The following is a 27,528-nucleotide window of genomic DNA, read 5'->3' as shown; positions in this document are numbered from 1 at the left end:
GCAGACGCCGACCCGGCAGTTTCCGGTGGGTGTACGATGCAAGTGCGTCGGCCGGATGATACATACAGACGCGCTGATGACCGTCACGATTGTTATATAGAATAATATCATCAGACGGGTACACAATTCGCGATAAGTGTAAATCACAATATTATATTCGTATTATATTTTTAACGAACGATTTATGCAGACTCTTAGGCAACGCACTGCTCTGACCGGAAGAGACTGCGCGCTTTGTCTGTGTGTGTGTTTCCACACAATATTTTATTTATCTATATATATATATATTAATGCATTATTCTATATCAATGGACTTTTTTTAATTATAATTATCGCTGAGTCACAAAGGCTAAGGTTCTTGTTATATTTATTTGCGAATATATTATTTGTGTTGGTTTATTACCATATCGTTGTGCACGCCGCATGGCAACAGTGAAACGCATTCCCAAAATACCATTGTTCCAATTTTAAAAATATATATTATATACGCAGATATTACAAGAGTACAAAAACAAACACTTATGTGGCTATATCATATACTATTGATTATACATCAACGATCAATGATCATTACACACGCAGCAGTGCACTCACCAAATTCATCATCACTCAGGCAAATCCGACGACCACCCACTCATCAGACTAAATACATTATAATATTCGTTTAAATAATGTTTTTAGTTCAATGCTGCTGCACTCAGTAAACGGTACACACACACACACAGCTATGAGATCTGTAGCACGCGCTGCGAAGTCGATACCTACTTGTTAACGACAATCAGACTACGTTCCCGTGGCCCATACATTTTTAAATTACATTATTGATTTTTTTATACAAGTAGATACTATAGGTATACTAAGAAATATTACATAAATAAATTGCAATTTTAAAAATTAAACTTCAAATTGTAATCGTTTAAATTTATTATTATAATATACCTATCTATAGCCGTCTCCATGTACTTCACTTCATTTTACGGGGAAAGCCGGAAAGGAGTGTCGTGCGAATTATGGATAGACGATAACTATACACACCTCGATAAACGGTAAATTATTTGTAACTAATTTACAATTTATTATTCATAAAATTTAAATTTTAAGTTTAATTTTTTGATTATGAACTTATCGATTTCTACATACTTATATTATCGTCATTATAAATTTAAATATTCTGCATTTTAATTAATTGCCTGTTTTCTCGCTTGTTGGGTTGTAAACAAAAAATATACTAAAAAAGTAATTGTTCACTAAGACTATTGGAAAAAAAATTGTTTCTTACTATTCCTATAATTGATTATATTTTCGTCTCAAGTAGTAGGTTAGTTAAAAGTGTAATAGTTTAATTGTTTTTATTTCAATTATCTTAATCATCAATAAAGCTAGGACCGTTGGCCTTTCTTGTCATAATGGTTTGCGCATGCCTATGATCGTGATATCTGAATTAATACAACGGAGAATTATGTCTATGGTCGATTAAATTATTGTAAATAACTACTATAAATAAAACCAAAATGATACAATTTTGTTAATAAAATTGTATTTAGTTGACTGTACTTAATTGTTTGCTGAACGAAACCTGAGCTCTCAATTTAGCCCCTAAATACTTATAATGTTTCCAAGTGTATTTTAAATTAATTAAGAGATTTCAATGGTAAACAGTTTAGACAAAGTTAGAAAATTATTCTGTTTCTACTACTTGTACAAGGTAAATTTGATAAAAACGAAAACTAAATAATAATTGTTAATAATTCATTGCTATTCATCATAACAATTTTTACTTATTTACTAATTAAATGTTAATAAATGTTTGTTGACTTAAAACGTTTTCATACTCACTTAATAAATGAGTATTAAGTAAAAACATTATTTTTTTCAACCAAGAATAACGATTTTTGTTATTATATTTTATATACTCAAACAACTTTCGTTAAATGCAATTTCAATTAAATTAAGAACATCTCTACAGAAATATAAATATTAAACGATTTAAATATAAGTGTTTAAAGAAACACTTTTTAAATATAAAAACTCCTTTAGTTTAATACTCATAAAATACTTGTACATTTCTTACACAATTCGAGTAAATTTGCATTTTTTGTTTTTGAAGTGACGATAATTTTTTAAAAAACTGCTAAAACGATCTTTAGTTGTTCACTGAAATCATACTTCGAACGCGATAACAATCGCTTTCTATTTAATATGTAAATATTGTAAATACGAGTAAATACGCCCATACAATTCGTCAACTCAATGGCGCAAAATACTCGTACAATTTGTATTATTATCATAATAATTACAATTCTATATTACTAAATATTATATTTTTATTTAATATAATTCAATAAATGTATCTTGTTTTACTATTAATATCTAAATACAATATTAAGTCTAAGTTAAATAAAAGAAAATTACATGTTTTATAAAATGTTATAAATTTCTTTTTTTTTTATATTTTATTTATTTTTATAGTCTTTTATAAAAAACACTTTAAAAAATAAAATATTCATAGAAGAAATTTGAAGTAAAACGTTCAGATGAAATTTAAATTCCTTAAAATTTTCAAAAATATACTGAGTATAACTACAATTGTGTAATAGTGTAAAATATATTACGAAATGCACCACTATTCTAAGTGAACATTCAATAACTTAAAATGTAAAAAAAAAAATTTAGAAGCTAGGAACTATCATTAATACTTAATATACTTATGCACTCGTAACCTGAAATAAGCTAAATACAGAGAAACTATTAAAAAGCACTTAATACATTTTTAATTACCTATGTTTTGTTTAAAAAAAATCAACATGCTGGTAGGTACCACAATGTATATCAGATATTTTACGTACAAAGTAATACCGTGTGATACACCAAAAGTAATATAAAACATTTTAATCTACTTTTTAATGGTTTGAAATTTCGACTACTTATTATGTAATACTGATTTATACTACAACAATTAATACTTATGTCTATAAAATGTATAATATAAATAATACAAACATAGTTTTATTGTAATTTTATATAAAGTACTCTAACGAAAATGTTGATACAACTATGAACTAAACCAATTAAGTATTCTCTTCTTATTTATACATCAAATTGAAAATTTTGAAGAAAAAATATAAATATGCCAACCATCTGACTGTTTTGGAACTTTGTAGAATACAACTATTAAAATATAAATATATTTATAATATCCTACGATACCTGGGTATACAATACTATGGATACCATAGTAGTTTAGACGCTGAACTGGAAATTACTCTCCATTGATTTTCATATAATCATATTGTAGAACTGTAGTTTTAGTTGGTTTGCCTGAATTAAAAGTAAAATACTACATTTACTACCTACTCAAATATTTTCAACCAAACAGACTTTGATATTATTTTCTTGTTGTATTGCTTAACCAGAAGTAATAGATTTGTCAAAAGGTATTTCAATTTTTATTTGGATTTGAAAATATTGTTAAAAATAATTATCTAGTGGTAATAATCGTTTTAAAAAAATACAAATATTTTAGACTTTTATCGAAGCAATGGATTTATCGGTCACACAATGATTAAGTTAATAACCTATTGGAATAGTATATATACTAAATACTTCCATCTTAGACTTTTATGGTAGTTTATGGTTGAAATTTGAATCTGAATTTTCCTTTCAGAAATAAAAAGTAAAATATTCCCAGAAATTTTTAAAATTTTTATAGTTATAATAAAAATAAAAAAAAAACAAAAATATTAATGCCATACCATTTTCTGTTAAATTTATTTTGTTTTAATTCAAAAATTAATTACCGTAATTACTTTAAACATTTTCAACAAATATTTTTATTAATGTATTAACATTTAAAAAGCTTGAAAATATTATACAAAGTTTCTTTTAAATAATTTATATAGAAGTTTAAATAAAAAACAAAATTTCATCAACACAATTTTTTTTATTTAATTTACAATATTGGAATTCAAGTTCAAATTATTAAAAATATTGGATATTCAAATTAAAAGTTTTTGTCAATTGGAAAATATTAAATATAATACCATATATATATTATATACATTATTTTTTATTTATTTTTAATATTTATTATTTTTACTATAAATTATATTAACCATAGAAACTTGACATTGTTCACTATTATGGAATTTTTATTGTATATATTATCACTTAATATTATACACAGTGATATTTTCATAATATTTAAAGTAAGGTTAAATTATTTCTACCTAATCTATACGCTCCATTTTACGGTACGTCGGTATTGATTTATATTTTATAAGTTATGTGCAATATTTTTGACAAAAATTAATTCATCATTATACCGAAACACCGATACACTCAAAAAATTAAAACTATACAGTAGAAACGAATTCCCAGCAGTTTTTTTTTTTTTTTTGAAATTGATAACCAAGTTTTTTTACCCAAACCGATAACGTCCATTGATTTTTTATTTTCTGCACATTATTTAATAGGTATATAAAATGCATAGTATATTATTTAAAGACTATAATATATCCCGTGATCTATGCATTAGACGTGTACCCATCGTATAATAAATATATTGTTACTTTGACCTTTGGAGAGGAAGTATGTGTTGAAGTGAAAACAATTTTATAAAAATGATGTGTAATAATATTATAATTGTATAATAATTAATTTTGTATGATAAAATTGGTCCATTCGGTATAACTTTCATTTCATTACTATAATGTTTATTCCTATTGGATAATCTTTTCGAACTCTAGTTTCTCACAGTCGTCTCATTTTATTTACGAAGTTTCATTGCAACACGAAATTTCATAATTTAATTTCCAGAAGTATATAATATATATTATATGTATGGTTTAATCTAGATTATTGTAATATATTCATATATAAAAAAAAAATAAACATTTTAGGAGGATTAACTAAAATGTGAATAGGTACAGACAGTTATACAACTATATATCTTTTACATCCGAAAATAAATGTAGGATAGGTATAATTTAATCTCAATTATTCAATTTTAATCAATTATTTAATAAATTATTATTACTGACCATTTTCTTCAAAATATGATGCGTCGAGTATAATAGTTAGTATAAAATTAGTAATTACGCTGATAATAACTACATTGCACAATTAATATACAAGATTTCAATAAACTAAAAAGGTATTTCAATAGATAATATCAATAGTTTATAATATATATATTCTGATGTATTTTATATCGTCAAAACTTAGGGTTATCAAGATTAAAATATATTATCTATTGATTAGATGTAAAGAAATCATAGGAAAATAACCAAAACAATAAAAAAAAAAGACAGTTCATCCAATAATATTTATTAGGAATAGACTCTAAATATAATATAATATGTAAATGCAACGGTACTTTTAAAATAGAGATGGTTTTTTTTATAATCAATATGTGCTATCTGTAATATTTTACCAAAACTCATTATTTCAAACGAAGCATGTTTCGTATGTACATAATGTTTGGAATTCAACAATGTGCTTATTTATTTTTTTTTAACTAATTTAATAAACGTCAAATAAATAGAATTTAAACGAAATAAAAATACAGAAAATGATGTTAACATTATTTTATAAATGTAAAATATGTGAAAATACACCCACCGTTCATAAAATTGATGTCAATTAATGTTTATAACGTTTAATATACTCGTAAAGTGTACCTATAAATTATTATGATATTATATTGTGTATAATTTTTTGATAAATTGCTTTTTATCCTAATTTTGCCTCGAAAACAATCGTTTAGATCTTTGATTATTTTTAATCTCGTTATACGTATTACCTATAAATAATATCTAGTATCCTCACATTTTCAAAATCAAAATTATTTGATATGTACATTTCTATAGGAATAACACCAATATTTTGTTTTTTTTTTTATGAGAATCTATAGTGTTTTGGTAATAATATGCTTTATAGGAACTTAATAAAACTTGTTTGTATTATTTTACTTGATATATGACGACGAAACACGATCGATATTTGTCCCTGCTCGTAAGAACTTATTGTTCATTATAAATTATTAACATTAAAATTAAATTTAAAAAAAATGTTAATTATTGTTATGTAGTATTATTTATTTAACTGGTTGTAAAACCCACGCAATATACCTACTGTACCTAGCAATGACAGTGGATAAAAAGTTTAACAACTATTTGCTTTTCGTATATTATGTAGAGAAATACTTGAAAAATGAAAGTCCTTATACCACTCCACTAAAAACATATCTTAAGAGATGGCTATATAAAAACAGACGTCTGCGAATTGGATCCTACCAATTGTGAAGGTGAATGCAAAGGAGAACATTGTTTTTCAACAATAATATTGTGTTTAAAAACTTATTTTTGAATTTATTTAACCATTTTTAAATAGTGCTTGTGCTTGTCAGAATCACAGTTGCTTCTAACAGTTTCTAAAATAAGGTAAGTTAGAAATTTTAAAAAAAATAATCAAACGACATTTTCATTAAAACCACATCACACGAGAAACGATATACTTAAATAAAATAATTTGTTAACTAAATAATTTACTACAAATCACTATATCTCTTGGAACTTAAATTTTGAATACCACACTCAATCAAACATGTATATCGGGGTGAAAATAAATAATTTTAAGGTTCATATATATTATTGCTTTAGTAAAAATACCCTTAATATTAGATTCTCAATATTACATCAAAATAATTGTGTTAAAGGGATGATTTTTTTTTTTTGCACAATTGCAAAACAACCAAAATTATTACTTGGCTATAATGTGAACGTGCTACACATTGCTAGTCAATCAAAGAATTTTTCACGCAACTATAGGTATATTTAAGATAGAAATCCGATGTTTTATATTATATTAAGTTTGTGCAGAGCGAAACATGTATAATATATTTCACTATGACTTAGATTTACATCGTAGTGTAAATACCTGGAAAGTATTTTCTTTACTTAAAAACAAAAACTATAACGTGTAGTTGTGAAATAATCTCTTCTTGTATATATTAGATATTTCTGAAAATAAAAAATGTAATACACATTCTTATACATTATTAAACATTTAAATACAAATATTTGACAATATTTCTTTCAATAACTTATTCTTATTTTAATTTCTTAAAGTAGTTACTCTGAACAATTTAATAATCTATAATATATTATAAATGTATGATAATAATGTAATTAATTTAAACTTTTTTTTTAGCCTCGTCTAACATTTTGAACTTAAGCATTATGTTCTAAAATAAAATTCCCCCTTTAAAATTGGCAGATTTGGAGACTAACTTTACAATACCAAAGTATACGAGTATATTCCTTATTTCAAATTCAAACTTTAAATTCATCCTATTATTATTTAAAATAGTTAATTTTATTTAGTAATCGTATTATATGTATCATGTTTGTATAGATACAAAATTATAAATGCGATTGACTAAAAAATATTTTTTTTATTAAATTATTAACAATAACAAGGATAAACTAAGTTTTAAGTCAATTAAAATCCCACATTATATAAAACCTTTTAATAAAATATAATATGATAAATTAAATAGTTTTGTGATATTATAACATTTTAACTTTATAAAAACAAATTATTTCACTCAAATATAATTTTTAATATGTTATTTTAATTGAGGCAAACTTTATAGAATTCATCAGTAAATTAAGTAAAATATATAGATATTAAGTTAATAATAATAAATATTTACGATGTATAATAATTATTTATAATTATTATTAACATACATTTAAATGCACAGGGTTATTATCAATTGATTTTTATATTTTGTTAGTGAGTTTAAGACAGCCAGTTAGGTTTTAGTGTTTTAAATCAATAATTATTTTGACAATAATGGTGATTATAATTTTTATCAAAAAATTGCTTAATCACGTACTTCTATAACTATTTATTTAATTAAAACTATAGAAAAATTAATGTTATACGAATTAATATTAATCCTAATTGGCTCAATTTTACAAATTTCTTTAGATTGAATCCAAGTATATTTTTTTACTAATGTAATTTATTTCTCATCTATAATTATCATGATGTATTTATATTAATAACCCTAAATTAATGAATAGAATATACGTATAAAAATATTTAGATTTTTTTTGCAAATTTCAATGATACATTTATTTAATATTTATAAAATAATATTTATTATTTCATTGGTTATCAATAATGAATAAATTAACATATTTAAACTATAATAATTGTATAATAATATTATACATTATATTATGTATAGTAAGTAACTATACTACTGTGAACTGTGGTGATTGAATTAAATTCGTTATGTTTATAACAAAACAGATACGTAATTTAACAAATAATGCGTTATATAAATCAATATATAAGTTATAAATATTAAAATATACCAACAATTATATTTTCTTGATTTTAAATCAATAATTATTATTATAGTCTGTTAATGTTATTATCGTGTTTTTGTTGTATACTTTTATTTCATGAAACTAAGCAATCTATTTTTTTTTTTTTTTTGAAAGACTGAGTTTTTATAGTATTTTAGTGCTAAAAAAACGTAAACATAATTTTATAAATTTATAGACATTATTTTTTTTTATTCAACCTTGATTGCTTTTCTTAAATTACGAAGACTCGTTAAAACTAGATAATGAATGAAAATAATAATAATAACAAATAATATTTATACAACTCTGTCTAACATTAATGTTATTATTTAATGGTAAATAATTTTTAAATTACGTAGGTATTCATTTTGTTTAAATGTTCAATTGTATATTAAGATACTAATGCTGAGTTGCATAAAAAAAAATGATTCATTAAAATGTAATGGTACAATAAATTATGGACAACTAAATAATGTTTAAGTATTCTCACTATTGATTCATTAAATGTTTAATGATTGATTATATAACCTAGCATAATTCAAAAACAATTAAATGTTCTAAAATTTGAGAATTTATTAAGAACAGCTTTTAAAATCATTCGAATATTTTTCTAAATATCCATACAGTAGGTATTGCTGTAGTTAAAAATATTAAATAATTTAATTAAGGCTTTATATTAAAGTGTTTAACTGCATATAACGTATTCACTTGTAAATTATAATCAAATAAAAACGTTATCATATTATATATTATAATTATATAATATAATTAGTTATAATACTCCTTTTTGATAAAGACTCACAGAATGTACAGGAAAACGTACCATAGAATTTTCATTTATTTTCTTATCTACTCACATTTTTTTTCAAAACGCACACAATGATATTTCTTACGGGCTATGTCTGTATTGTTAGTGGAAATTCTTTTTAAGGGTTTGTTTTGTACATTTTTCCGGAGGGTTCGATTTAGCTTCATCTCGATTCAATTTAGAACAATTTTGATAAACTGACCCATTTTCGATATCCGTCGCACAATTGTGTAGCTTTTATTGTTTCTTAGTGCAATAATTCAACCATTTGTATATTAAATAGAATAATAGTTAAATTATCAATATATAAAAATAGCCAAATCTTAAACTTTTCCTTGTGAATTATACTTATAAATGATTCATGTTCCCATGAGAGTAGGTTATCTAATAATTTTAAAATACCGTACGAAAACAATGATGAACCATTACTTTATTTTCAAAAAAATCGTTCGTTACATCAAAATATGAATATTTATTAAATATCTTATAACAACATTACGTTCATACCTCGAAGCGCGTTACGAATTACGATAAGAAGTCACGCGCCTTCTAAAACGCAAGCACTTGGGCGTTTGTGTCTATAACTTTGATATTCTCTTACTTTTACCGTTGTGAACAGAAACGTTCTCGATTATTGGTTTTAATAAATTTTTTTCTATTGTTTTCTGCGAACACGGATACTGCAGCTGAGACCACGATATTAAGTAAAACATTACAATAAAACTATTATATCGTTATGTGAACGGAGCACGATATTAATATTTTACATTATTATCGTTAACAAGTTTACAATGGCGGCTAACGATTTTACGCCGATCGATGGGAGAAAATCGCGTTTTTTGACATCTTCCGTGATAATAACGCTGCGTCCCCGCAGCACACGAACCATATTGCCGCTCACTTATCATCGAGTCGTGCGCAGTAGTAGTGTGGTAGTAGACTTTCCCCCCGACGAGATGTCGGCATAAAAGTTCGACAAGTGTTTCAAAGGATCGGATCAACGACGACACTGCAGAAATAAGTCCATCGAAATCGCCGTGAGATATTCCGCGCCCGCGCACGACTTGCCGTGCCATCGTCGACGGGTTTAATTCCGCGTTGCATTTAATAGCCGAATCATCGATCGATCGGTTTTCCAATAAATTATACTCGGACCATTGCTGGAGGCTGTGCACAAAGGTGGATACGGCGGGTAAATCGTTAATTGTCGAGTGTGTCGTCCCGCATAATACGATTGTATCCACAGGTCTTGTGAGTCGTCACTCATCGTCGACCTTGATATGCGCGCGACCTAACCGCTGAAAACACTGCAGACTCATCGATCTCGTGTGATCCTTATATAGGTAATAGGTAATAATAATATTAATAAAACGATTCAATGCGTAAGACGGTTTATAGAGCATACAACAATATAGTTACTGTTCTCCCGAATGGTTTCGCGTGTTTGCCGCGAGCAAACATTGTCGGCGAATTTTCCGAAAAACGCGTCGCTCATCGCTCATCCATTCGTATGCAAATCCGACAAAAATAGCCGGATCACGATCACCTGAAAATTAAACACTCTAAGCTGATGACAAATCAAAAAGGAGAAATATGACTATAATAATGCGCACACACCACAGCCGCTATGTATAATATAATATTGTGTGTGTGTTTGTATATATATATATGTAATATTATATATTATAAGTGTACCTATACACTTACCTCGTAATATAATAAATAAGCTACTCGAGTGTGAAGTTCTTTACCGTCGTCGGCCGGCCGGAAATCAAAACGTTACGAAATAACCATCTTTGCGACGTAATTGGTCCCGGTGGATCGTGATAATCCGCGAAGACACTTTCACAGAACGACGACGAATGACCTTTGCCGAGGGGGGTAGGAGAGAGGGTCAAGTGACTTATGCATTTTCACTTTTTCCTTTGCTTTACTTCCCCGCGCGCAATAAAAACAAACGCGCCGCTATACGAAATGTACATTGTACATATACGGCAAAACAGTATAATGTGAAGTTTATTTATATAATTTATTATGTACATACGTATTATATACACACGAATAAGCAGTTGTGTGTTTTTTCGTACGAGATTATATTTTAATAATATTTGCATAATAACAAAAACGGATAATTTCGTCCGTGTATTATTTAAATAGTAATAATATGTAAAAATCGTCTGAAACGAAACAAATATTCTTGATGCACTGTCGGCTATAGTTTTCTATTAAAACGTGATTGAAGGTATGTTATAATCATTTTACACATTATATTATATTTATATTATCGATGTACAAGAAATGCACGTTTATAGTACAGTTGTTTGATAACTGCAGTGTTATTTTTTTGATTATAAAATCAATGTTTAATTTAATTTAATGTTTATACAATACGATCGTTTTCTAAAGTATTTGATTGTTAGGACACTTAGGACATGCCGATATAATAATAATATTATGCGCATTGTACAGTGTACACATATTATATTCACGAAAAAATCACTGTTGTAAGAGTTTTTGAGGAATTTTTTTTATTTTGAAAGTAATCTTACGGTTTGGCATTTCTATAGAGCAAACGAATCAAGTTTACGATCGGGTGCATTAGCCATTAGTGTTCTATAGGTATAATATAAGCACCTGCAGTATTATTTCGTATACTTTTCCTGCAGTGTATTATAGTTATGCGCGCACATCTTGCCAAAACATCTCGTTAATTTATATAATATTTATTAAAGATATAATAATATAGCGTCTCTTAATTTAGGGATTTCATATTATTAGCTGCGGTGTAGATGTATTCTTGCAGAGGAAATGTTGGTATAATTCTCACAGCCGAATTATGAAAAGCAAATTATGAAACGTGTTGCATTTTATTATTTAAATGACCTACAAACAAAATTATAATTTCAAGACTATAGTAAACATTGTAAATGTGATGCGTAAGTCGAATGGTTTTAGGTATTATTCATAAACACATTAGAAAATAAATTCTCATATCATTGCAAACGTAATTTTGAACTTATTACACTAAATAAATAGATAATATTTCATAATAATATGCTTTTACTTAATGTATAATAATATAAAAAAAACATTACAAACATCAAATAATTTAAATTTTCCACATAAAATTATTAAATTTTTAAAAATTAATTACATATTTAATTCGATGTGCTATTTTTATATATTAAAACATCAAAATAAAGCTTAAACTTTTTCAAGTATTTTAAATATACATTACTTTAATAAAATTAATTATTTTACGATATAAGTTTAAAAATATATTTTAAAATATTATCTAATAAGCCATTAGGCGTAGATTTTAATGTTTCGAAATAAAAAAAAAAATATCTTTATAAATGTAATTTATAAATATTTATAATATAATACAGCTTAAAAGAATGACTTACCTAGCTATTATGTAATAAAATCTAAATCAATAAAACAATTATTTTTTTTTCAATAGCTATTATGCGAATTTTTATTGAACTTAATTCATTTTTGTAAAACGAAAAATGTACTAAAATAATAAAATAAATGCTAATAAAATTTAATTTTTGAATTTTGAAATTATTTGATATGTAAAATAAATTTTGTGCTTGAAAATCAATGTCTTGGAACATTTAGAAAAATACGATCTGCTTATCCCTATCATGAAAATAATGTATTAGACTTTTGTATTATAAATCAATAATAAAAATATAAAATATGTTTTAAAGTGTATATTAAATGAGGTAGTATGTCAATATTGAATATTTTAAACGTACATTACATTTCTCTGGAATCGGCTTTATAATTTCGTAGAAATTTTAAATCAACACTTTAATCTTGATTAAAAAAAAAAAAAAAAAATTGTTTATACGTCAAAACGGGTAAACAAAAAATATTTGCATACTAATAATTTTGTAGAAGTTATTTTTGAGATGACGAAAATGTCGTGTTGAAAATATTCGGATAGTATGAATAAAAATAAACGTGTATTTTATTCTTCTGGGTTCTCTTGATTTTTCGCAGTAAAAAGATATACAAAAATCTGCTTAAGCTTTATTATAACGTTTATTTTGCACTGAGAATGTGACACTCGTTATTCTTGGTACGCGTTTATTACGAGAATATCTGTAAAAGTACCTACTACCCACCTACAATATTTATTGTACGTAGGCTACGTAGCCACGTAGGTAGAGGTATTATCATTATTATTATTTATAATCCAAGACTGTCTTGCATAGCGGCGGCACGTGTTATTTTGAAAAACGAAAATATACTGCTCTAGTTCACTGGCGTTTTTAATCGTTGCGCATACGGTAGGTACGAATGTACGACGGAACAAAAGATGATAAAAAAAAAAAAAAAGAAAAGAAACGTTAGGAAACGCTTTGGGTTTTCTGACCAGTCGGTTCGTTTCTCACAGCGAAAACGCAAAAAGCATGCACGCGATAAAAACTAATTTATTCGGTCAAGATCAGCCCCTCGTTTATTTGTTTGGTAAATACACAACGCGCAGGTACCTACTCCGAACTCGAACGATGGTCGTTTATATTTCGTCACGTCGCGATGCATAGTATTCGGCATATTATTAAGTATATACTAACGAATTCCGCGTTTAACGGCCAACTGTTGTGTGTGTGTGTGTGTGTGCACGCGCGCGCTCGCTCGCGGACGTGTATAGTTAATAGTAATTTGTTACACGGGCGATTGCTAAATATTGTTGTCCTGAAAATTTTCCATGTACGAAAAACGTAAGACGAAAACACGAGAAATTAAAAATAGGTTTATTAAATAACAATAAACCAGAGTGTCCAGTAATTAAATGGCTTTACACCGTACGCAAATACGTCTCACGGTTTTTCACCCCTCCTTTCTTATAACACGGTGTTACATTACGTTATGCGGTAGAATTAGTCGAATGAAAAATAGGTACGCACTATTGTAATATTATATGTATATAGTGTCTTGTTTAATTATAAATTATAGTGATCCTACGAAAATGCAAGTGATATAACGAGTAAATTATATCACATCTATATACATTACGATTACACATTTACACCCACATAAATTATTTCAACTGTTGAAGGTATACACGTTGTTATTGTTATTATCATTATACACAATGTACGTGTGAATGGTGTGTACTTCGTAAAAATATGCATACAGGTACCATTAAAATTTCGTCAAACATGATGAATGTTACACTGCCGCGGATCGACGAAAGAACTTATAATATTTCTATGACTTCCTTACATTGTTAAAATAATATAACTGTATAATAGCTGTGACAAAATATAAGCTTCGAAAAGATTTAATACACTTCACTAGAACGGAGATAGTAAAAATTTTAAAACTGCCTGAATTACAACAATTTGTTTTATTATATTTTGCTATATAATGCCAAGAGTATTCTTTTATAACTGAAATTATGTGAAATTAATTTTTTATTTAGATTTTATAATGTTTTATTTATTCTTGATTGTAGTGGAATCTTTCATGGTAATTTATGAATAAAATTGTCTTTCAAAAATTTAATATTCTTCATCAATCGTGATATTATTTATATCATTATGCGTCTAGAAATAAAGTGTATTAACCTTGAACCAACACTCGGTAAATATGAAAATTAGAGAATATACAATATATTGAAGTATTTTACATTTAAAAATATATTTCTCGAAACATATATATAAAATCGTATATAGTATCTTTTTAAAAATGTTTCATGTATTTTATCTAGAGGTCAACATTGACGTATCTTGTATCTTAACATGTCCATGTCGAAGTACTTTTATTAGATATCTTGATCATCGCTGAACATGCCATATGGCTTATACAATTGTTTTAGTAAATACTTTAAAATTTACGAGTACTTACTATTTTTTTTTTTTTACTTATTTATTAAAATCTAACAATAATTGTACATCAGAATATATTTGTAAAATAGTTGAGGCTTTAAGTTTTGCAATTTATGTACCTATATAAATTGCAAATATACAATCGTAATTATTCATTGTTAAATATAGTTAATAATTATATCATAATATATAATACCTAAAAAAAAATAAAGGCAATTAAAATAATTACTTATAATAAGTCATCACTATAATATAATTATATAATTTAATAATAAAAATTTACCAACACACAAATTATTATCCTAATTTCAAATATTTTTTCTTGCGGTATTTTAATATAATCCATCATATTTATGACAGCAAATTTCCATCGTCTCCGTGGTTTTTTTCTAAATATTAAATAAAACAATTAATTGTATCAATATACATATCAATATCTTATTTTTAGAGCACCGAATGTATATAGTTATTTTGCAATAAACCTTTTGGAAAATTAAAAGAGCTAAATAGCTATTTAAAAATGATTATAAATAAAAAATATATTATTACCTATTATTATATAATGTAAATATATGATATATTCGATATATTACACAAACGGAATTCTAATTAATTTTAAAATATAAATATTGAACGCATTTCCTATTTATTTATCGTGTATTATTAGTTTTATAGTTATGATGTTAAAATATATGACATATCTATAAATGTATCCAAACATATATAATATATATATATAATGCATAATAATGCATATTTATTTATAATGAACAAAATTGAAAAATTATGTATATATAATTATAGTATATGATAATGTTTTTGAAAATATACTTTAAAACGAATGTTAGCACAGGTAAAATGCACTCATTTTAGTATTTTACATATATCACACATAAGCATAATATCGTGTTTATTAAATTAATAAAAATACCGTGAGAACGGGGAATGGGCTTTTAGGGTTTTTTTCCTAGACTGAACGCATACAGAGGTTGAATAATAATGTACTTTTTTTATCGGCATGACTGCGTTGGTATAATTTGCATTGGTATCTCCCGAGAGAAATACCAAGCCACAATGTATACATAATATAAGCCTAAAAGAAATAAAATTAAGTTGAAATGCTAATGAACGACCTCACGATAGAGAAAGAGTACTACTAATAACGGCGGTTATTCATTTTAAAATGATGATCCCAAACGCAAAGAATATTCCTCATCTTAGAAAAAAAAATGATGTAATGAGTCTCCTTCTGATAATGATCTGCAATCACTTGCAGGATTTTTTAACATTCCTTTCTGTGTTAGTTATATTTTTATACCGAAAACCGTCGTAAAATAATCAAATAATAACAATCTCCTCGGGAAGTTTTTATTTCTAAAGGTTCTTGTGGTAGTATTATGAAACGATGTTTAATAATTGATGTAATCCAATTAAATCAAATAATTAATTTAGTACCTTAAATATAAGCATAAATATTAGATATATTTTTTCATACAAATATTTTATAATTGAATATAAAATGTTTTTAATTAAATATTTTGAATAATTTACATAATTACTTAATATAAAATTCAACATTTATTTAGTTTTAAACTCAATCTTAATTTAATTCAACCCATAATAAAACATGACTAATATAATACAAAATAAAAATAATTAGTCGATTTAGGATAATAACATTTTTATATTTAAAGAAAACTATTATTAAAGTTTACGAATAAATTTTATGCATCTTGCTGAATATTTAAAAATAAGACAATATATTGGAAACGTATCATTTATAGATGTCACCGAGTCTCCTAAATTTAAAAAAAGAACCTAGTTTTATAATTAATCACTTGTTTTTAAATACTTTTTAATTCACCAGACTTTTATGAAAACAAAAATTAAACTACATAAGGTATACCTAGTACGCGATAGATCTATTTTTTGCTAAACCTTAATTTATCTATAAGCTATAAAAATAAATAAATGTTTCCTAACAAGCAATAATGCTCAAACAATCTACTCTAGAAAATGGAATATTATAATAAAAAGTTGTATTTATAAATTATTAAGGAGTACTTATATGCGTAAGTTACATAGTATCCAATAAAAAGTAAATAAATTACTTTCAACTATAAATTCGTTTAAATTTTGTTTGTATTCAAATAAAAATACTTCATACTTGATAAATGATTATACTATAATTAAAACTTATAAAATTAAGTATAAATATTTTAAGTACAACTTAGTAACCACAAAAAAAAACTATTATTTCATTTAAAATATCTAAAAACATTATTATTATTATTATTATTATTATTATTATTATTGTTGTTGTTGTTGTTGTTGTTGTTATAAACAGTAGGTAAAGTTATTCCAAACAAATCAATATCAAACTATATATTATTACTAAAGTCTATAATAAAACTAATGTTACAACTTATAATAGCTATTATTGTATTTTAATTCTGGTATTTAAAACAACAAACTAAACGAATATAAAGATTCGTACAAATATTATGTATGGCATATTATCACAAATATATATTTATTTTATGTATAATTCAATTATTCTAACGAAACTCGAATCTCGATTAACTTGTAAGAACAGTAGGTAAACCAATATAATTTTATACTTGATAAATATGGTTTTAATTTTATGATTGGTGGTTAGTTAATAAATTATGGTTGATATTGAATTGCCGGTAAAAAATGTTTATTTGAATGTATTAAAAAATTATTGTGAATACTTACACTTTCTTTATTAGATGTAAAAAGAATCGAATACCTTAGAAACTTTCGTACATATCTATAATTAACAATGTAGAATCTCGCACAGTGGTATTTATGGTAAATATTCATGAAATTATCATTATTCCTCGGGTGCCTACAATACATCGGCTCCCACGGGCTCGTAACCCATTCTCTTTCTTGCAAATTCCAATTTATTTTCTAATAATAATCTTGTTATTACTATGTTACTATTATAATAAGATATACTACTGGCATTAGTCTCGTTTTAAATATTTTCCGTTTAAAAAAAAAGTGTTGAACCACGTAATTTTTTCGACTATTAATCTTAGAAAAACGAATTCTTAAAAAAAACCCCAGGTGAAAGGAGTACAGATAATCCATCAAATTCAAATAAAAACGTTGGTAACTCGAGTTCCCACTCTAACCACTTGAAAATTCGATCTATATTTTATTATTAAAAACTATTTCTATATGTAAATGTATGTATATATCTGTATATATCAATACACGTTAAGATCATTAATTCATATATACATTTATATTATGTATCTTTATAGATCAATCTTTCACGATGACCCGTCATTGGGCGACGAGCTTGTTAATCATTGGACAGATATGCAACGCAGTAAGAGAAACTGAGTGACAACACTTAAAATAATAATAGCTAACATTATTACCATAATATAACGTAATTGTCTTTCAGGTATTGGGCGTGGAGTATGATCGAGCTCTATTCGTCAAATCCGATGATATACGAAAAGCAAGAGGTAAACACTGACAAAGTGGAAAGTACGATGGGCATACTGCCCATTATTAATATATTTTATTTGACTTGTCTAAATTTCAGAAATACATACGAAAGTAGCTCAAATAGCTCCAAATTCTATGGACCAGACGGTGGACCATATACTCACATGGTTACAGACAAGATATCAAAATCATCAAAACCAGCGTTCAGGTTATTGAATTACTATATAAAATAATTAAATGGATTTATCGTCTTGACATTATATAATATATACACGTAAAGAATGTGAACAATTCGTTTTAAATTATCCATCTGCAATCCTATGTATTATTTATGGTCTGAACGAATTTTATAATGAAATTCATAAGACAATCGGCTACCTATCGTTCGATCTACACAGTTATTATATCGTAATCATACGTTGATCGATTTACGGTATTATACTTGACCGTACAATGTATCATTTTATACGACACTTAAAAGTTAATGTTTTATACATTACTATACCAACTAAGTGAAGTGTCATCATAACAAATTTATTACGTATTTTAGCTCGCCAGGACAACAACGAACAGCGTCCTCGCCCGTTCGTGGTCTCTCCCGGTCAATCGGACTACCGAGGTTATCTACCTCCGCAACCACCACCCCAACCGGAGTTCATTATACCGACGACCTCATCGCAATACCAGCCCACCGGCACTCCACCCGCGACCTTAAACCCATTTTTCATTTCTGAACCCAGTCAGACGCCACCACCCCCACTATCTTCGGAGAACACGCCGCTACAGTCTCTGGCACCGGTTGAGGAATCACTGCCCTCGTTGTCACCAGACGCCTCGCCACAAACTCCAGGCTTCGTGGACGTGCCGACCAGTTTTCAAGCCACTAATCCGCCACTGCGACCACAATTTCAAAATCCACAAAGCTTCCAACTCAACACCAACGACATTTCACATCCACCACACATACACGAAATGAACGTGCAATGTTCGAAAGACATGATGACCATCAACGTCGAGTTCAACAGACCGTACGATGGCGTTGTTTACTCAAAGGTTAATATGATTAATTATTATTCTATGTAGGTATATCAAAACCGTTTATTTTTAGCTTATGGCTGACGCAATGGCGTAATCAAGAGCTTTCTATGACGTGTCTGAGTACCTCTAGCCATTAAAAAAATATGTACTTATATTTTGAATTTTTTACATTCATAATAAGTGAAAATTATTTTACTTTTATTTAAATCTGAAATGTTTAAATGAAACATTTTTTTTATTAAAATGTCTATTTACTGTCTACTGATTTCAAAAAAAATATTATTTATAGCAATTAGTTAAGCTATTGCCATCATTGATACCGATATGTCATATAATTAAGGTTTTTTCATCAAAAAATATTTGCGAGTTTCTATTGTAGACTATTAATAATAACAACAGTTTTTATTTTCTATGTATAAATGCACACCATTCCGAAAAATCTGCCACTGGCTAGTGGCCGCTGTGCTGGCAGAATAATGATTATTATTTATTGCATAATGTATAGGATCCGTGCATAGCGTCCGGTGGGTCGTCGGGCGCACGCAAATTCCTAGTAAATCCCCATTTACCCGCCCGCGTGAAATACCGAGCGCTTTAACATGTCATTATTATATATTCGGTTTCTGCCGAGTGCTGATAAACACATAATAATTATTGTTCCACGCAGGGGTTCTACAACACACCGGAGTGCAGATATGTGAGCCCGAATTCCGGTCAGACGAAGTATTCGTTCAAAGTGATGTTGAACTCTTGTGGGACACGTTTCGTCGATGATTTCTCTTCGGGCAAACAGGCATACTTGGAAAACGTATTGGTCATACAAAACGAACCGGGAATACAAGAAGTAAGTCTCGGCCATCGCGCTTTTCGTACAGTATTATGTACATAAAATATTATTGTACGCTCGTAATCATGAAAATTCGTTTAGGTCTGGGACGTCATACGTAGTGTCAGATGTCTGTGGGAAGGTAATTTGAACAAAGCTCTGTCTATCGCGTTGAATATCGGTATGTTGAACCAGGAAGTGGTGACATTCAGTGGAGATACGGCGACTGCCCGACTCGATATCCAAGTAATAACGACGATATTGTTGTTTTAATCATATTTTTAAATAACAATATATATATATACTAACGTTTGACTAACAAAAGCCAAACAATTTAATGTGTTCCCCAAACGAAATATTTTTAGATAAATAATGTGCTTTTCATTAAATCCTTACAAAACGAACCAGTGTAAAGCTGTTGTGTTAAATTAAATTATTAAATCAATGGGATGACAATAATATCTATGTTTATAATAACTTAAAAACACTGTCGGTTATTCTTTATTATAAGATACTTGGTAAAATTGTAAAAATAAAATTTAATTTAAACAGAAAAACCGTTAAAAAATTTAACACGTAATTAATTTTTGAGCAAAAATAATATTAAACTTTAATGGATTGAAATATACATAAAATTATACGTCAAGCCACCGTTTGTACATTATTATTATGTTATATTTTAATAATTAATTCAAACTTTATCACGGTAGCTTTTATTATTATTTTGAAGCTCGTTTCAATCAAATACTTAACTCTTACGCGTTTTAATAAACCTAACCAAATCATTATAAATAATATATTTTTTTACAGCGAACTACCTAAATATAAATTATTGTATTATCTACTTAAAAATGTATGTTCGATTTTCGTTGTGAAAGTGGCGTACAATGAATTTTACAATACAATTACATAATACATTTATAATACAGTTTCTCGGTGGGTACCTGTATTATGTATGATGTATTTAGAAACAGAGTAGGATATTACCTGTAAATAACATTGGTATGATAGAAAGTACTGTCTAAAAAGTAAGTAGTAAAGTAGTAAGTAAAAAATTAAGTAGTTGAAAAAAACCAATTACAAAGAGACTATGTACTTACAAAAATAAACATAATTTATAATCTTATTAATGCAATAATTTAATCTTTTGTTTAAACTGTCGACATATTGTGTAGTATAACTGCTTATAATAGTAATGAGTAAACCAATAAGAATAATATGAAAATGAAAATGATTTAAAAATATTTGTGAGAGTTAAATTAGTTAACAGATTACCTACTTAATGTAGATTTTATTAAACACAAACTATAGGTGCCTAGTGGATATTATTATACATCATAATAGTCTGTGCAACATTAAAACGCAGACTCTTTATGAAATAGGTACTGTTACTATAAAAATGAATTATGATTATCAAATTATGTTATTATTAAAATAATAATAAAAATTATTATTATTATTTTACTATATTTATTTTTTTAATACTTTGATTCAAATATTAAGAATTTAGAATATATATATAGTCGCAGTATACTTTTTTTCTGTATGCGTTTTACTCTTTTTAGCCATTACTTTTTATATCAATATACTTTTTTATGATTACTTTTTTTCTAAATTCCTATAGTACTATAATATTTGCACAAAATACTATATAGTATTACTATAGTTTAACTACGCCCTTACTTTATTATTTATTTGGTTTTTTTTCATTTTAACTTTTTCTTTACTAACACCATTTACGACGGGTGTGCTTGCAGGCCGGCAAAGGACCATTCGCTCCGATCGCTAACGGTCTGGTAAAAATCGGCGAGACCATGACGTTGGTCGTGACGGTCGATGGTGACCCCGGATTTAACGTCTTAGTGAGAGAATGCGTGGCCCGTGACAACAACCCCGAGTCGGGCAATCAACTGCAGCTAACTGACGCTCAAGGATGCGTGGCAAAACCCAAACTTTTCGGTAGCTTCCAGACGACGACGAACCCGGCTACCGGGTCGTTGATAGCCTACGCATACTTCCAAGTACGTATCTATATAATGTATAGTAAGCGTAAATTGTACTGTACCGCACCGAGTTATTGAACAATATATTATACTTTGTATTCGTTCGACAATCTAGAAAGAGAGGCTATGAATAGTACCTATATTAGCATAAAATCTCTCAGACATTTTTTGATGTTTTTTAGAACAATAGAATAATGCTTGAAAACTTTTATCAATGTACAATGTTAATTAATAATGTATTTTAATTTGTAGTATTACACTATTGTACTTCTATATATTGATTATAATGATTATAGTATGATTATATGTATGATATTGTAGATTGCTATAAAAAAATTATCCGTGAAAAATAAAATTTTTCATGTTAGGTACTTAAATTATATTTTATCGATTTCTAACCATTAAAAAAAACCACACGTTCAACAACTTGACATCGTCCTGCCACTATATGTCGACACCCGTGATAGATAATATATTGATATCGATATAACTTGCGAGTTATGTATAGTTTGTCGCATAATATTATTATTAATAATTTATAGGCATTCAAATTCCCGGACGTCATGGACCTGTTGATCGAGTGCAACGTCGAGCTGTGCAAGTTCAACTGCCAGCCGTGTTCAGATCCGAATCAAGTACGTATAATTGACGTATATGTAATACAATATAATGATAATTTCGATAACGCACAAGTTCAACGATAAATTTAATAGTATAATACGTCTCGTCGACGTTGTTGAAGTAGCGAAAGTAACCTGTCAACTTATAATAATACGACCATACGACCATTAACGTTTATCAAGCTCAATGTTTCGAACGCGATTTGCTTAATAAACAGTTCTGTAGTGTATTGATTAATCGACGTTTAGAATGGCTTTTGAATCTTCGATGACTTTTTTACGTGTCCGATAGAACACATAGGTAGATTGGGTCGTCGAAAGGTGTGCGCATTCATCGTTCCCTATCGTAATGTTATACATGATATCGCACAACGGCCGTCGTAGAAATGCCCCGAGAAAGTAAATCCAACGAAACCGCGTGCAAAGATCGGAATACAATATATATATTACGCATTGTACCCGTGTATAGAATCACCGGATAAACGCTCACCTGCCATAATACGCATACGTTGTAATTATGTGTCGTGCGGTGCGATATACGCAATTGCATAGTATTGTAGACAAGTAGGCACCTACCAGATCGTGTAAACTGTAATTTACATAATTATAACCTACCTATATATATATATATAATTATATATACTTATTGTACTGGCGGCGCAGATGTCCACCGGAGACTTTTGCCGGTTGTTTCGGCGATTCCGCGGAAGATCGACAATTATTCGAAACCGACCGCGCGTAAAACGCGGAATGTATCGATATCATTATAATATACATCATTGCATAACACTAATCATCGGGAATCGAGAGATAATGTGCTGGTTATATGTTTTGTTTTTCGCCAATTTCTCCGTTCTCCCTCGAAATCGGTATTTTTTAATTATCATTATTATTCGCAGTCTGTTAAATAATTTTTCACGTACACTGTAATGTACACCTATCTATAAACGACACGGGACGGCTGCAGTAAGCCGCACGACCGACCGGCCGGCCGGCCGGCTGGGCTTTCACTCGCGTGGATGTCACGGGTCACGATCACGCGCATACAGTAATAATAATAATAATAATAATAATAATAATAACAATAATAATTGTTCCGCAGAAAATCGATCCCGGTCGTAAAAGACGAGACGTGCACAATATTGCGACGAACGATACGATCAATACGTTCGACGACAGTGCGGATTCCATGATGTTAGTCGGCCGCGTACACGTATACTCGCCCGACGACCTGCTGGCCGACAATTTCAATCAGACCGCCACCGACGTGCTGGATCCGCTACAAGCGTTCACGACGGGTAATATAACAAAACGGCCACTGCGATAATGACGATGATGATGATAATAATAATAATAATAATAATATCGAAAATGCATATTAATATTGTAGTACAATGGCGGTGTTACGGGTACCCAGGTATAGTAGTAGTATGTGACATTAATTATTCTGTCATTAATAAACGCGGCAGTTAAAAAATTGTCGTCCTTTGCGCGCGTACACGTCCAAATCGGTTTGTTTGTTTTCGTGTACCGTGTTGGGTTGAACAATATCATGTTCCATCTGATATTTATGCGGGTAACGGTGATCATATATACGCGCCCAGATAGAGACGGTCGACGACGATTAATATTGTTCCGAGAAGAATGAATACGATATAACTGCAACGAAATAAAATATATATTTTTAATTAAAACAATTTCGCGGTATTATTAATGTAACATCGTCAACGGCATTTTGATATTTTTTGGTATATCATAACAGCGTAAACGATTCTTTGACGACGCGCATCGTTCTACTAGCCAATAGAACCTATTTTTTTTTTTTTTTATCGTAACTAAAAATATAAATTAACTTTCATATTATAATATGACATCAACATAAACAACGCACACTGATTTAACATTTGTATTTTATATTATAACAATGTATATGAGTTGCTTCAAAAACTTCCGCATACAGTTAAAAATTTGATACACATATACAGCACTTTCATCCTCTGTTAACTAAACCATCCTGACGACCATAGACACATGTAATGATGTAAAAACCTAGCAATTATTATGGCACCTATAGTCGATAAAATCACGGAGCAAATAAATAATTAAACTTTAGCGTCGTCGTTCAGTACTCCCAAAGAGAGATAACCTTTGTTACTGCAAATAAGTGTTACGCTGTGTTCAAAGTTGAAAGCGCTGTCTCTAATTTATAAGACGTAATTTTATCGGATTGTGTTATTAATTAACTACTCGCCACCAACGCAATCACTAATTTAAAAGATCTAGACGATTTCAACTGATCACTTGAAAACTCCGCAGATATTTATAGCCACGGTACAATAGTTAAAACGTGAAACTGCGTTCACAAATAAGTCAATAATTAACAGCAAATAGACTTCTTTAATAATATAATATTTAATATTATTTTTTTCTTAAAAATGTATTTATTTGATGATAAGTGGTATTTATTGAAAACCATTATTAATCTTGCCCATTATCAAGTAAACGTTAAGTGTTCTATTTACAAAATCAACAGTATTAACTTTCACCTTAAATATAATTAAAACACATAATAATATACTACGCAAATCTGTTAAGAAGATAATGTCTAATATTTATGACTTAATATAGGAAGTGCGCAATTGGTTTTATTTCACTCCCGTCAAATTAATATTATCGTTAAGATTAATTAATTATGTATAATTTTTAATTTTTATGCGTGAGTATTATACGTATAAAGATAAACACCTATAGGTATTTCCTATGAGCGTTATTTATAATATAATTCAAATTATAATATTATATAGATATACTCATACCTGATAGATGTTGATAAAATAAGAAAGTATTTTTTTATTTATTTTTTTTTTTTTTGAAGTGTTACGTCTTTTTTAAAATATATTTTCAACTCAGCGTAAATACTGTTAACTACCATAAGCTCTTGACGTAACAATTTTTTTCCTTTTTAATGCTCACTTTACTGTTTAATATAGGGTTAGGATAAACACGAAATCATAATATTATTATGCAATTCTAACTATCGAACTATAGTAACTACACTAAAGCCAAATACCTTAGGTTTTTTTTTCTTTAAATCATAATAATATTAATAATAATAAAAGCTTTGCTATAGGAATATGTTAACAGTTTTAATTGTGTATACAGTTTAGGTACATCATTAGTTTTTATCTCATTGTTTTATAATACAATAGTATTTTAGTACTTAGTTTCATATAACATTTTCGCAGTATAATAACGATTACACATAATAGTATTAGTGTAACTTATGAATATATACATACTTTTACACACAATTGTACATCGTAACACCTAATATTATGACGATTATCATATTTTTATGTAAAATAAATTATTGTCAATTTCCATCTGTTTGCAGGCGACAGAACTTTGTGCATCTCATCAAAAAAGTTCTACATGACGTATTCGTTTATGGTCGCAGTGACATTAATATCGAGTGCAATGAGCATGATCCTGTGGATTCGATTACAACGTAAAATCTATAAAGATTAAATAGTCACTATAAATAAAGAAAATATGTTTGAATTACTTTTTTCGGGATTGAATTTTAATTTTTTACTTGAAAAATATGCGTGAACGTACAGAAAACAGTTATCAGTTGTTTTGTTTTAGTTATAATCGATAAATTAAGATAGTTAAATTATAAAAGCATATTATAAACATTTTTAAAGTGTATAATGTGTTTATATATTTTATAAATGGAATATATGTTATTTTTTTACAAATTTTTTTACATTTTTTACAATAAATAGAACGTTTTATATATTTGTAAATTATATTACATTAGAATATTATTATCTAAACTATATATTTAGCACTTAATTTCTAATTTTTAATTATAGTATAAACTATATAGATATTATGAAATGTATATAATATGAAGAATTTTTGTATGTGTAATGTGTTTGAATTTTATAATAAACCCGCATTTTAAATAATCAAATTGTTACCTAAATTAATTCAAGGTACATTGTTTTTATTAAGTGTTTAATGCACAATAATATTTGTGTATAATATGATGAAGTTTAATGATAGTTATAGTTATAGTTTATGATAGTTATTAGTTTGTTGTATAGTAAAACAGAACAGTTCCTTTATATAAATATTCATAACACTGTTATAATTTAAGCACAATGGTAACTGGTAAGTCTATTGAATTCTTCAAACGCAACACGTCGTGAAATTATGCGTGTACATAGTGTATAGTGTATATAGCGTATACTCAATATTGCATATATTGCACATGGAGTGGTCATGCTATAAAGGAGAAGGGGTTTATTATTGGACAGTGTCGGAGACTTCAAATTAAAATATTTTAAATGCTATTTTGTTATTAAATATTTTTGTCCATCTTAAACATTTCACGAAAAAGAGTTAAATAAAATACCCCCAATATCATACTTTTAAAAAACAATTTATGTCAATCACGGCATTCAGTATGCAAATCAATATTAAGATTGAATATTTTGAAGTTCTTGAAG

At 27.7% G+C, this 27,528-nt stretch overlaps 1 protein-coding gene across 3 annotated transcripts; it reads left to right on the top strand.

Moving 5' to 3' along the window:
• The first annotated feature begins 6,301 nt into the window (after nt 1–6,301).
• On the top strand, nt 6,302–26,686 carry LOC113561202. 3 transcript variants are annotated; one of them, XM_026967493.1, is made up of 11 exons: nt 6,302–6,440; nt 18,332–18,399; nt 18,478–18,541; nt 18,640–18,732; nt 19,075–19,577; nt 20,230–20,406; nt 20,491–20,634; nt 22,146–22,409; nt 22,934–23,026; nt 24,114–24,309; nt 26,406–26,686. In XM_026967493.1, exons 2-11 carry the CDS (start codon nt 18,346–18,348, stop codon nt 26,537–26,539), a joined length of 1,722 nt encoding a protein of 573 aa, XP_026823294.1. In that variant the 5' UTR covers nt 6,302–6,440; nt 18,332–18,345; the 3' UTR covers nt 26,540–26,686. The 3 variants fall into 3 exon arrangements, with proteins under 3 accessions (XP_026823294.1, XP_026823293.1, XP_026823292.1); XM_026967492.1 differs by having other exon boundaries at nt 18,637–18,732; XM_026967491.1 differs by having other exon boundaries at nt 18,622–18,732.
• The last annotated feature ends 842 nt before the right edge of the window (nt 26,687–27,528 follow it).

The sequence above is a fragment of the Rhopalosiphum maidis genome, chromosome 1 (assembly GCF_003676215.2).
Source record: "Rhopalosiphum maidis isolate BTI-1 chromosome 1, ASM367621v3, whole genome shotgun sequence".
Lineage (NCBI taxonomy): Eukaryota > Metazoa > Arthropoda > Insecta > Hemiptera > Aphididae > Rhopalosiphum > Rhopalosiphum maidis.
This window is presented reverse-complemented; position numbering and strand designations above follow the sequence as displayed.